Here is a 13,656-nt window from a genome sequence, read left to right as displayed (position 1 = left end):
CTTCCTCTTCTTAAAGGATACCTTTCAGCATTTCATATAATCCTGGTTTGGTGGTGATGAACTCCTTTAGCTTTTCTTTATCTGTGAAGCTCTTTATCTGACCTTCAATTCTGAATGATAGCTTTGCTGGATAAAGTAATCTTGGTTGTAGGTTCTTGGTATTCATCACTTTGAATATTTCTTGCCACTCCCTTCTGGCCTGCAAAGTTTCTGTTGAGAAATCAGCTGACAGTCGTATGGGTATTCCCTTGTAGGTAACTGAGTTTCTTTCTCTTGCTGTTTTTAAGATTCTCTCTTTATCTTTTGCTCTTGGCATTTTAATTATGATGTGTCTTGGTGTGGTCCTCTTTGGATTCCTTTTGTTTGGGGTTCTCCGCGCTTCTTGGACCTGTAAGTCCATTTCTTTCACCAGGTGGGGGAAGTTTTCTGTCATTATTTCTTCAAATAGGTTTTCAATATCTTGCTCTCTCTCATCTTCTGGCACCCCTATAATTCTGATGTTGGTACGCTTGAAGCTGTCCCAGAGGCTCCTTACACTATCCTCGCATTTTTGGATTCTTTTTTCATTTTGCTTTTCCGGTTGGGTGTTTTTTGCTTCCTCGCATTTCAAATCATTGACTTGATTCTTGCGCTCCTCTGGTCTGCTGTCGGGAGTCTGTATAATATTCGTTATTTCAGCCCGTGTATGCTTAATTTCTAGTTGGTTCCCCAATATAAGATCGAGGGTCTCATTAGTTTTCTTGTAGATCTCATTAAGTTTATCGGCGGCTTCTAAACAGTTCTTGAGAGACCTTAAAAGTGTGGTTCTGAACTCTATATCTTCCATTGACAATTTTGTCCTGTTTCTTTGTCTCCGAATTTTGTTATGCTTCCTTGGTGCACCCCCTCGTGGTCTTTGTTCGAAGTCTTATAGTTAAATCTTGATTGTTGTAGTTAATTCCAGGGAGGGTTTGACCTCCAGGCCAAGTGGCTATGAGAATCAGCTGTCAGCAGTGAGAGAACTTCTGTCCTCTAGGGAGGTGCTAATCTAGCCTTTGCCTGAGGCTATCCGGCAAATGCCTGTGTGCAGGGCTTGGGCGGGGCGGGTCGCACAGGATCAACAGGGTGGGCCGGAGAGAGCAGTTATGGTGGCTCTCAGTCCTGTCCCCAGGGGCTCTGCCTCTCTGAGTCCCAGCACCCGCTGCAAAGCTCGGAGAGAAAGCTGCACTCGCTCTGACCGAAGCCAGACAGTCCCGCTTCTCCCGTTTGAGTCTGGGTCCCTAGAGACTCGCCTGGATCTGGAGCTCAGAGTCTGCGACTCCCTCCTGATTGAAAACGCCAACCGCGCCCTCCGCCGCCAGCCCGCTCTGCGCACTCCGCACCTCAGAATTTGACTTCAGCACTGCGCCTCCTCTGAGTGTCCGTATGCGTTTCTCTTTCCTCCTAGTTGTAGGACTTCCACTCAGCCAGCGTTCCTGTGGTTCTGGGTGATGTCCCTTCCGTTTTTTGGTTTCACTTTTGAAGTAGTTGTTCAAAGCAGCAAACTCCGGCGTTAACCTATGCCGCCATCTTGGTTCTCCTCTATAATCTACACAAGAATCTTAACATGGTTTTTACATATATTTGAAATTCTAATCCTATACAGCTACTGCTTCATATATACACAAAAGTACATTTGTGTGTAAAAATACATTGTAAAGAGGTCTTCTAAATTTCAGATCCTGTGTTTTGTCCTTGCAAATATTAGAAAAGGCATCAAGAATCTGTTATTTTCCTTGTTGTAGGAAATGTTATGGTTCTTAAATTCAGAAAACTATTATTTAATACAAGATTACTTTTTCTTAGGATTTTCACTTAAACAGAGTTAATTTGGAAGAATCTTCAGGATTGGAAAATACTCCAGCTGGTGCTAGACCAAAGAGAAAAAACAAGAAGTCTTATGATTTAACTCCAGTTGACAAATTTTGGCAGAAACATAAAGGAAGGTAAGTAAGAAAAACATAATTAAATAAGAGATTTTCCCATTAAAAAGAAATGAAGATGTCATCTGACTTAATTTATATTATTTAAAAAACAATCCAAAAGGTCATAGTTCATCTACACAATGAATAGGAGCTATATATAATAGTCCATAGATATGTGTCTTCATTGCCCGATTTCTTCCTGACTCCTTAGTTGTTTTTTGTTATTTTGTAGTAGCCAATTCCCCATTCAAGAAGCTCATACCATATGATCTTGTAGATTTTACAGATAGTTTTTCTAAATTTTGCTGCTATCCCCACTGACCTTCAATAAGACCATTTCTGCCTTTCATTAAAATGGGTTTTTGTGATAGGGAAACCATTTAGGTCTGATTTTCCTTTTTTTGTCCCATTTGCCTTCATGCAAACCCAGTTTTATATATCTGTGGAAAGAATGCCTGAGCCTGAAAACCAGATTTATTTAAAGTACATTAGAAATAATAGGTAAAAAAAATCAAAACAATTTGTCTTGTGATTTATTTGTAGGCAGATACACAGATCTTAGATGTTGTTCTGTCGTTTGGAAGTTTAGACTACATTGTAGGCTCACTAACTGTTACAAAACTTAGCAAGTGGTCATTATAGCTAGAGAAACATTCTAAACAAAAATTATTCCTCTGAGAGAAACAGTTAAGAAATATTATATTATTTTGAATACTTTGTGTTACTGTATCTATATCTATCTATATCCTTGATATGGCTCTTCTTTTCGGCCTCATTTATGTTGAAAGAGAAGTAGGATATAAAGTTTCAAAATGTTGGGGGTTTTTGGTATGTTTTAAGTTTTTAACACTGGAAAATCATTATAGCAAAGAATTTTACTTTCTCTGTACAGAGAAAGCCACTATCTTCCTCTTTCTGACTATGGCAAATTTGAATACTGTTAAGATTTACTTTATTTTATTTTATTTTTATTTTTTTTAATATATTTTATTGATTTTTTATAGAGAAGAAGGGAGAGAGATAGAGAGTTAGAAACATCGATGAGAGAGAAACATCGATCAGCTGCCTCCTGCATCTCCTGCTGGGGATGTGCCCGCAATCCAGGTACATGCCCTTGACCGGAATCGAACCTGGGACCCTTCAGTCCGCAGGCCGACGCTCTATCCACTGAGCCAAACCGGTTTCGGCAAGATTTACTTTATTTTAAATAATTCTCTCCTTTTTAGAATTTCATAGTGTACATTTCCTTCCAGAATGGTGAAGTACAAGAATTTACATGTACATTATTTATAGAGGATGTAGGATATTTTAAAGTTAACGTTAAAATTTTTATTTCCTAATAGAGAAAAGGCTTAAGAAAAAAAAAATCTCTTCACTCAAATATGAAAATTTTAAATATTTTCTTTAGACCTTATGTTTAAGATCAATTCAGAAGATCAAATGAATAGTAAGAACTTTAAATTTTTGTTTGCAAGTAGGAATAGCTGTGAATAACTCTCTCTAAATATTGTACTAAAGAGTAAAGTGGGCACAAAGGACACGGGGAGACAGCATGAAGTGAAACAGCTGACTTAAATCTGTCTGAGTTTCAGTTTCCCCATCAGTAAAATGTAGGGATGATAATTCTACCTATTGTTCTATTTCAGAAGGTTGTGATGAAGATTGAGATAATTAAAGTAACTTGCCCAGAGTCATCCAGCCTTCATTGGTGAAACCAGGGATAAAACCCAGTTCTGGCAGATCCAAAGTCCCTGGTCTCAACTGTTAATAGTGTGTACCTTACCAAGACTGGTCAGGATTACATGAGAAAACAGAGACAAACTATCAGCAAAGTGTTTGCATACAGTAAGCGCTCAGTAAATGTAAGCTGTTATTGTCTGTTGGCCTGAGGCCTGAAGCTGCTAGAGATTTTAAGGGTCGTCTAGTTCACCCAGCACATTTTACATGCTCAGTGCTATTTTTTGCCAACATAGACTGCTGGAGTTGGGGTTGTGCCTGCTTTTGTCATATAAAACTGGATTGTGTTCCTCAAATGCTTTCAGAACTTCTGTCATTTCTGTCAATCTCCATTGGATGAAATATACTGATCATTAATGAAGTGTTATCAAATGTCTAGGCCTAGAAAAGGGGGGGAGATTTTAGTTTCGTTACTGATGATACATACCCTTTTCATTTTAAAAGAGAAAAGACTTCTAGCCTCCCCTAGGCATGGATGAAAAATACTCATGTTAGGAACCATTGCATGGTCATATGTTCCTCTAGAATTATTCAAGATTAGTACTAAGTGCCACTTGCTACCAGAACCGCTCAGTGATTACGAATCAGTTGTATTGAAGCCTGTGGAGATTACTGCCAAGTCACCTGAAAGAAGATACCAGGTGTTAAACAAACAAAACTGGCCTGCATTCTGTTTTTACCAGTAGTGTTCTAGGATATTAAGCTTATAGAATTAAAATATTTTTTCCACAGTTACTGACATGTAATACTTTTTAAATACCTCCTTTGTAGTTAACCCTTTGACATTAACAAGTTAATTTGGGATGTAGCATTTAATTGATGTTTGATATACCATGATTTCTCTTTGGTTTTCAGTCACTTAGATATTTTACTTTTCTTTCTAATAGCATTTGGGGGAAGAGAAAATGTAATATGTCTAATGAAGAGAATAGAAATAAAATTTTAATTTATATTTAGATCTATAAATATTACGATATGCATTTTAAAGAAATAGTATTTGTAACATACAGTTTACCCTGGAACAATGCAGGGTAGTAAGGAGCACCAACCTCTCACAACCCCCACATCCCCACAGTGATTTTAAATCTGCATGTAACTTTTTTTTTTTAATTACAGTTCGCATTCAACATTATTTTATATTAGTTTCAGGTATACAGCATAGCAATTAGACAATAATATACTTTACAAAGTGATCCACTGATATTTCAAGTACCCACCTGACACTATAGATAGTTATTATAATATTGTTGACTATGTTCCCTATGCTTTACTTAACCCCTGTGACTACCAATTAGTACTTCTTAACCCTTTCACCTTTTTTCACCCGGCCCCCAATTCTCCTCCCCTCTGGAATCCATCATCTATTCCCTGTATCTTCAGGTCTATTTTTATTTTGTTTGTTCATTTATTTATTTTGTTCTTTAGATTCCACATACAAGTGAAATCATGTGGTATTTTGTCTTTCTCTGTTTGGCACATTTCACTTAGCATAATACCCTCTAGGTCAGGGGTCCTCAAACTACGGCCTGTGGGCCACATGCAAATACAAATATTGTATTTGTTCCCGTTTTGTTTTTTTACTTCAAAATAAGATATGTGCAGTGTGCATAGGAATTTGTTCATAGTTTTTTCTTTAAACTATAGTCCAACCCTCCAACGGTCTGAGGGACAGTGAACTAGCCCCCTGTTTAAAAAGTTTGAGGACCCCTCCTCTAGGTCCATCTATGCTGTGACAAATGGTAAGATTTTATTCTATTTTATTGCCTAGTAATATTCCATTATATGTACCACAGGTTTTTTTTCATCCACTCATGTATTGATGGTTACTTAGAGATTGCATACATATCTTGGCTATTGTAAATAATGCTGTAGTGAACACAGGGTTGCATATATTCTTTCAAATTAGTCTTTTGGATTTCTTCAGATATATACCTAGAAGTGGAATTGCTAAGTCATAAGGCAATTCCATTTTTAATTTTTTGAGGGCCCAGCTCGTGTGGCTCAGTTGGTTGAGCATCGTACCATGGCACCAAGAGGTCGCCGGAGGTAGTCTGTTTGATTCCTGGTCAGTACACATGCCTGGGTGTGGGCTCAATCCCCAGTAGGGGGCATACAGGAGGCAGCTGACCCAACATTGATGTTTCTGTCTCCCCCCCTCTCTCTCTAAAAAAAAAGAAAAGCTTTAAATTTTTAAGGAATCTCCATACTATATAGTGGCTTCACCAATTTGCAGTCCCACCAAGAGTGCATGAGATAGCCTTTTGACTGGTATGAGGTGATACATCCTTGCTTTTCTCCGATAATTAGTGACATTGAGCATCTTTTCATGTCTGTTAGCCAATTGTATGTCCATTTTGGAGAAGTGTCTATTCAGGTCCTCTGCTCACTTTTTAGTTGAATTGTTTGGATTTTTTTGGAGTTGTCTTGAGTTCTCAAGAAATTTGAATATTAACCCCTTATGTCCAATACTGTTTCAGTCCATTCCCAGAAGTTGCAGAATCAGTTCAACAAGAACTAGAATCTTACAGAGCACAGGAAGATGAAGTTAAACGACTAAAAAGCATTATGGTAAGATTCTGTTGACTTTTTTAGAATTATAGGGAAGCAGAAGGGCATCTGGAGGGAGAAAGAAGTTAACTTTTTCTTCTCCTAAAAATTCAAGACCATTCATTGCTTTAATTAAAAAAGAAAAAAAAATACATCAACTTATATAAAAGACTAGAGGCCTGGTGCACAAAAATTTTGTGCACTGGGCAGTGGGGGGGTGTCCCTCAGCCCGGCCTATGCCCTCTCTCAATCTGGAACCCCTCAGGGGATGGCCACCTGCTGGCTGAGGCCTGCTCCCAGGGGGATTGGGCCTAAGATGGCAATCAGACATCCCTCTGGCAGCCCTCGGGGAATATCCACTTGCCAGTGGGGAGCAGACCTAAGCTGCAGTCGGACATCCTTAGTGCTGCTGAGGAGCCAGGAGAGGCTCCCACCACCACCGCTGTACTGGCAGCCATCAGCCTGGCTTGTGGCTGAGCAGAGCTCCCCCATGTGGGAGCACACTGACCACCAGAGGGCAGCTCCGGCATTCAGCGTCTGCCCCCTGGTGGTCAGTGTGTGTCATAGTACCCAGTCATTCCCAGTCTTTCTGCTGTTAGGGTCAGTTTGCATATTACCCTTTTACTATATAGGATAGAGGCCTGGTGCACGGGTGGGGGCCAGCTGGTTTGTCCTGAATGGTGTCCCGGATCAGGGTGGGGGTCCTGCTTGGGTGCCTGGCCAGCCTGGGTGAGGGGCTGATGGCTGTTTTCAGGCCGCCCGCAACCCCTTCAGGGTGGGGGTCTCCACTGGGATGCCTGGCCAGCCTGGATGAGGGGATGATGGCTGTTTTCAGGCTGCCTGCACCCCCTTCAGGGTGGGGGTCCCCACTGGGGTGCCTGGCCAGCCTGGATGAGGGGATGATGGCTGTTTTCAGGCTGCCTGCACCCCCTTCAGGGTGGGGGTCCCCACTGGGGTGCCTGGCCAGCCTGGATGAAGGGCTGAGGGCTGTTTTTAGGCTGGCCACACCCCCTTTAGGGTGGGCATCCCCACTGGGGTGCCTGGCCAGTCTGGATGAGGGGCTTAGGGCTGTTTTCAGGCTGCCTGCACCCCCTTCAGGGTGGGGGTGCCCACTGGAGTGCCTGGCCAGCCTGGATTAGGGGCTGAGGGCTGTTTTCAGGCTGCCCGCACACCCTTCAGGGTGGGGATCCCCACTGGGGTGCCTGGCCAGCCTTGATGAAGGGCTGAGGGCTGTTTTCAGGCTGCCCGCACCTCCTTCAGGGTTGGGGTCCCCACTGGGGTGCCTGGCCAGCCTGGATGAGGGGCTACGGGCTCTTTTCAGGCAGGCCAACCCTGCAACTGAAGCTCCCAGTCTCTCCTTTTTTTTCTTTTCTTTTTTTTTAATTCTGGGATTTATTTACCTTCTCTAATTGAATCTTTTTTGCGGCCTCTGCTCTGAGACCAGCCTGCTGAAAGCAGGGTATCTGGGGTTTGTTTAGCTTCTATAATTGCAACATTGTTGCATCCGGAGCTCAGAGCTGGGCTGTGGCAGGCGGGGAACCTTAGCTTCCTCCATCGCCGGGGCAACCAAGCCTCATGTTTGCTTCAGCTGCGTGGCTGCCGGCCGCCATCTTGGTTGGCAGTTAATTTGCATATCACTCTGATTAGCCAGTGGGAAGCGTAGCAGAGGTATGGTTAATTACCATGTTTGTCTATTATTAGATAGGATGTTTTTCATAATGAAATCTAAATACTGGGTAGAGCAAATATTTTTTTTAATATATTTTTATTTCAGAGAGAAAGGAAGAGGGAGAGAGAGAGAGAAACATCCATGATGAGAGAGAATTATGGATTGGCTGCCTCCTTTAAGTCCTCCACTGGAGATCGAGCTCAGAACCCGGGCAGGTGCCCTTGACCAGAATCGAACCTGGGACCTTTCAGTTCCCAGGCTGACGCTTTATCCACCGAGCCAAACTGGCTAGGGCTAGAGCGAATATTTTTTTAAAAATAATACTAATTTATTATTTGAATCCTGTTTAATAAAAGAGTAATATGCAAATTGACCATCCCCCCAACACACAAGATGGCCACCCCCATGTGATCAAAAATGGCCCCCACAAGGTGGCCAACAGGGGAGGGAGTTGGGAGGGACCAGGCCTGAAAGGGAGGGCAGTTGGGGGTGATCAGGCCTGCAGGGGAGGGCATTTGGGGGGAACCAGGCCTGCAGGGGAGGGCAGTTGGGGAGAACCAGGCCTGCATGGGAGGGCAGTTGGGGGGGACCCAGGCCTGCAAGGGAGGGCAGTTGGGGGGGACCAGGTCTGCAGGGGAGGGCAGTTGGGGGTAACCGGGCCAGCAGGGGAGGGCAGTTAGGAGCAATCTGACCAGCAGGGGAGCAGTTAGGCATCGATCAGGCTGGCAGGGGAGTGGTTAGGGGGTGATCATGCTGGCAGGCAGAAGCGGTTAGGGGCAATCAGGCAGGTAGGCAGGCAAGCGGTTGGGAGCCAGCAGTCCTGGATTGTGAGAGGGATGTCACTTGAGGGGTCCCAGATTGGAGAGGGTGCAGGCTGGGCTGAGAACACCCTACCCCCCCCCCCCATAAATTTTGTGCACTGGGCCTCTAGTATATATATAAAATGCAGCTTTATTTTAGAAATACATGTTTTAGTGCTACTTTGATCTAACTTTAGATTTTAGCTCTACTATTTATTACTCTGTGACCTGTGAAAAGTTTCTGGGTCATATTCTTTATCTGAAATGCCAGCTGATCCTTTTTGTAGTCATCAACCATTTATTGGGCTGTTGGTGGCTAGAACTTTTCTCTAATTGTAAAAAGACATATGTTTATTCCTTAAAGGAGAAGAATTATTATTTTTGGTGTCGTAAATCTTACTGTTTACCAGTGATCTTAAAAATATATTGATTTTTATGCTTGGGTTTTGGGATGTGTGAGTAGTTACTAGGACTTTTTTCCTTCGCAGGGACTAGAAGGGGAAGATGAAGGAGCCATAAGTATGCTTTCTGACAATACTGCTAAGCTAACATCAGCTGTTAGGTAAGTAAGAAATATATCCTCTTTGAAGACTTTTTGTTGATAAGATTTACTTAGGTGGTAAAAATTTTGTTAATATTTTTAATAATAGGATATATTAGGTAATAACATATACTTTAAGTTAAAGAACTAAATAGTATTTTTAACATGTTCAATCTAAGTTCTCTCTTTTATATAACAGATCATTTGCTTCTTTCACTAGTTGGAGTATTGTATAATGTGGATAATTTTACGAAGAAGATAATATTGATGATAAAGTAATGCAAGTTGTTATTAAATTTATCATTGCTACTATTTATTAACTAAAGGTTAAGCAATTTCTTTTAGATACTTTAAGTGCTATTAAGGAGAGAGGAAAAATGTTTTAGAACTATAAGTACAATCATATTTCCATTAATCTGATTTTATTCTAAGCCTCCAGATATTGGAACCAGAAAGTGAACAGTGGAGTAATGATATTTGGGAGGCAGATTATTTTAAACTAAGAAGCACTTCATCTGCATTAGAGTAGTAAATACTCTATGTGATCGAGCCTAGAGATTACATCCAGTTGATAGTTTAATTTGTCATTTTGTTACTGTTTTACTTAAGTTTCCTCAAAGAGCATAGCCAGGTGTGGGTTTTATTAAGGTCTATGTCATTTTCTTAGAAAATATAATGGTTAATTTTCAATTTTTTGATACTTGTAGCTCTTTGCCAGAACTCCTTGAAAAAAAAAGACTTATTGATCTCCACACAAATGTTGCTACTGCTGTTTTAGAACATATAAAGGTAAATTTAACTTTTATCCCCCCACGATATAATTTTTACACATATTATTCTGTTAACAGTAGAGCTGTATCTCACCATCAGTAATACAGATTTAGACATTTCGTTTTATTGTAGTAATATCTAAAATAGCTATTAATATCGTCATTTCATTATGTAATTTGGTCCTGAACTTTTTAGTTTTAGATGAATCTATTAGCATTTAAGCTTCTTACTATTTCCTATTGTTCTGTGATTTTGAAACAAATAAATTGGATCTTATATATGTTGTTATAGTTTTTTCTCATTACTTCATTCATGATTACCTGATATTGGCTTGACTTAGTTCCAGTATTGTACAGGTATTCATTCTCTGGACATGGAACTGAATTCTAGTGACAGCTTGACCATGTGCTAGGATGTGACCCTTACTTCCCATTTAATAAACATTTGAAAAGCAATGTAAAAAAGTTGGATATGCCATCTGCCTGTCAAAGGTGTTGATAGTATCTTGGATTTATAGAAAAGGAACTTAAATTTGTTTTCTTTTTTTAATTATTTAAAAAGTCACAGGGTTAGAAAGGAGCTAATATAGATAGATAATGACCATTGTGCAGCATGGAATTTAAATCTGCAAATTTCTATTAAGCTGACAACCTAATTTTTTCTTTGTTCTACATCTTCATATTGATAATTGCTGTTTTCATGTACCTACAGGAATAGAAACATAAATGTTCAGTCTAAGTGGTTCTGCTGATATTTTCCCTTTTTTATATGTAAAATTTCTATAAAGTGGAAAAAGACTGCCTAGATCTGTTTACCTGAGGTCCATGGGAGATTTTAGGAAAGTTCACAGCATAAGCCAAGATAGGCCGTTTGTATGGAAAAGCCAGTGAAAGTGGGGCGGGGTCTCAGGTTATCACCAGGGTAGGAGGAACAGAATTAGCCAGGTTGATGGAAACCCAACCTGCCTGCTCTGTAGCAAGAGGGCTCAGCAAAGGAAGAATGGCCTCTGCCAGCACTCACCCCAAAGCCAGACAATTCGGTTCCTTCCAGTATGTCCCTGGTGCCTTTGAAACTGCTGTCCCAACACTGGAGGTCAGAGCGAGTGAGTTCCAGTAAGTCCGTGTGCTGGCCCTTTACGAAGAATGCCTGGGACTCCAGCAGCCCTCAGTCTCCCTCAGCCTTAATCCCTGTTGGTTTTTACAGCCGGAAGTTATAGGGACTACTCTTCCTGTGGAATCCTGAGCTGGGGAGGAGGGAGCTAGAAAGGGGCTGGGACACTTTGTCCCTCAGGGGGGATCTCTGTACCAAAGATATCCCTCTGATTTTTAATCACCTCATGTGGATATGGGGCCAGCCTATTCCGCATCTCTACCCCTCCTACCAGTCTCGATGTGCTTCTTCTGTAAACCCTTAGCTATAGGACTTCTGTTTAGCTACATTTCATGAGGTTCTCAATGATGGTTGTTCCTTAGTTTAGTTTAATTCTGACGTGGTTGTGGGAATAATTTTTATCGCGTTTACCTACTTTGTTATCTTGACCAGAAGCTCTGTAATTCATAACTTTTAAACCTTTCTTTTAGTAGTTCTTTTATTTCTTCTACAAATATGATTTTCCCCACTTGGTGGTTGTTAAGGAATGGCTTCTGGGACTACTTAAATAATTTGCAGACAGATTTTTTTAAAATGTATTTTTATTGATGTCAGGAAGGGAGAGTGGGAGAGAGAGAGAAACAATGATGAGAAAGAATCATTGATCAACTGCCTCCTGCACCCCCTACTGGGGATCAAGCCCACAACCCAGGCATGTGCCCTTGACTGGAATCAAACCCCAGACCCTTCAATCCACAGGCCAACGCTCTATCCACTGAGCCAAACCAGCTAGGCCAGATTTAAATTTTTTTAATGGTTAAATTGAATTAAGTACTCTTTAGCATCTGACACCTAAGAATAGGAAAACATACCTATTTGTAAATCATAGTATATGAGAGAGAGAAGTGGCATTATGTGCTCTTTCACCTAATGCTCCCCTTTGAGAGGAAGAGCTGTGGCATCAGAATGCTTCATCCTCTTGTAGCCAATAAAGAACAAACTGTTAGTAAGTTGTGGATTGAGTCTTCATTGGTGCTGAATCATCATTTTTGTTTTACTACTTCCTGTGGAGAAAGTTACGAGGTCTAAAGACGTCATCTGATCAAGCAAACATGTATAGCCCTAGGTCTTCACTCTGAGCAAGGCTTAGCCCCTGCTAGCAGTGCTAGCTTTTAACCACAACCCCTTCTCCAGGGGTTAATTTTTAGAAATTCTCTTAATTGGTCTCCACACCAAATTAATTGATACCCTTTATTCTCTCTGTAAAACATAGTGTTAACTGGCCACAATATTGACATGTTGACAACTGACAGCTAGTATGTTTTACAAGTGGAATTTTTAGCTTACCAAAAATAGCTATTTGTGTTTAATCCCAACCTATCATTTTATGAATAGGAAAAGAGTATTATGTGTATAAAACTTAAGTTCACATCTTAGAAAGACTCAATGAAGTGGTGATCTAATTATTGTTTAAATTAGTAGTGGGGTAAAAAAAAACAAAACCTAAACAATTGGAAAATTTCAAAAGTACTAAAATTGCTTTGCAAATGTCTACAAATTTTTTTGGTCCATTTGAAAGAAACTGAAACTGGAAATCATAGGTGATGCCTTATAGGTGTACTTTATGCCAGAAAGAAAAAATGTCAGTAGATTGACATACAATTGTACATTTTAGGTCTTAACTTAAAAGGCAATGTTTAAAATGTATATATACTACACATCTTTTTTAATCATTCTTTATATTAACTGGCTTTGATTAACTGCTAACCACTCTCCTGATCACAGTAGGGAAGGAATTTTACTGTACTAGAAGTTAGAACATTTCTCTGGCTGGATTTTGATTGATCTATTTAAAATGATCTCTTCTCCAATATACATGCCAAGTAAATACTCTTTTTCAAAAAAAATATTTTATTGATTTTTTACAGAGAGTAAGGGAGAGGGATATAGAGAGTTAGAAACATCCATGAGAGAGAAACATCAATCAGCTGCCTCTTGCACACCCCCTACTGGGGATGTGCCTGCAACCAAGGTACATGCCCTTGACCGGAATCGAACCTGGGACCTTTCAGTCCGCAAACCAACACTCTATCCACTGAGCCAAACCAGTTAGGGCCCAAGTGAATATTCTTATGACCTAGTTATCTTTTCTTTAAGGCAGGGGGAAAATACGTTCTGTAACAGGAAGTCCCCATGGACAAGCTACCACTATCTTCTACCTCTTCTCATCCCAAATAAGGCTAATCATTACTGGAACTTGAATACGTATTGCTTACTTTATGACCAAAGATAGCTCTTAAATGAGTAGAATGCCCTTCAACTTCTCACACACTGAATTTCTGGAGACTACTTACACATCTCCAAAAAAAGTGTGAAATTACTTTTCTCTAGCTTTTCGCTTTCACTTCTCTGCCATCTGTTTTTGTGAAGATGAAGCATTGTCATTTAGCAAGACCTAGTTTAGTAGATTAATAAAGGTTACTTTAAAGAAATAAGACTTCTCAAAACCTAATAATAAGAAATAAACAATTCAGTTTAAAAAATGGCCAAAGTATTTGA

At 40.4% G+C, this 13,656-nt stretch overlaps 1 protein-coding gene across 6 annotated transcripts in view; it reads left to right on the top strand.

Moving 5' to 3' along the window:
• The window catches only part of SCFD1 (sec1 family domain containing 1), a 120,888-nt gene that overhangs the window by 38,461 nt on the left and 68,771 nt on the right, over positions 1 to 13,656 (top strand). For all 6 annotated transcript variants that reach the window (XM_036354021.1, XM_036354027.1, XM_036354042.1 and 3 more), the window contains 4 exons: positions 1,825 to 1,964; positions 6,158 to 6,248; positions 9,185 to 9,258; positions 9,945 to 10,026. In XM_036354021.1, the coding sequence (XP_036209914.1) occupies positions 1,825 to 1,964; positions 6,158 to 6,248; positions 9,185 to 9,258; positions 9,945 to 10,026 (387 nt within the window). The remainder of the gene's footprint in view (positions 1 to 1,824; positions 1,965 to 6,157; positions 6,249 to 9,184; positions 9,259 to 9,944; positions 10,027 to 13,656) is intronic.

The sequence above is a fragment of the Myotis myotis genome, unplaced genomic scaffold (genome assembly GCF_014108235.1).
Source record: "Myotis myotis isolate mMyoMyo1 unplaced genomic scaffold, mMyoMyo1.p scaffold_m19_p_1, whole genome shotgun sequence".
Classification (NCBI taxonomy): Eukaryota; Metazoa; Chordata; class Mammalia; order Chiroptera; family Vespertilionidae; genus Myotis; species Myotis myotis.
This window is presented reverse-complemented; position numbering and strand designations above follow the sequence as displayed.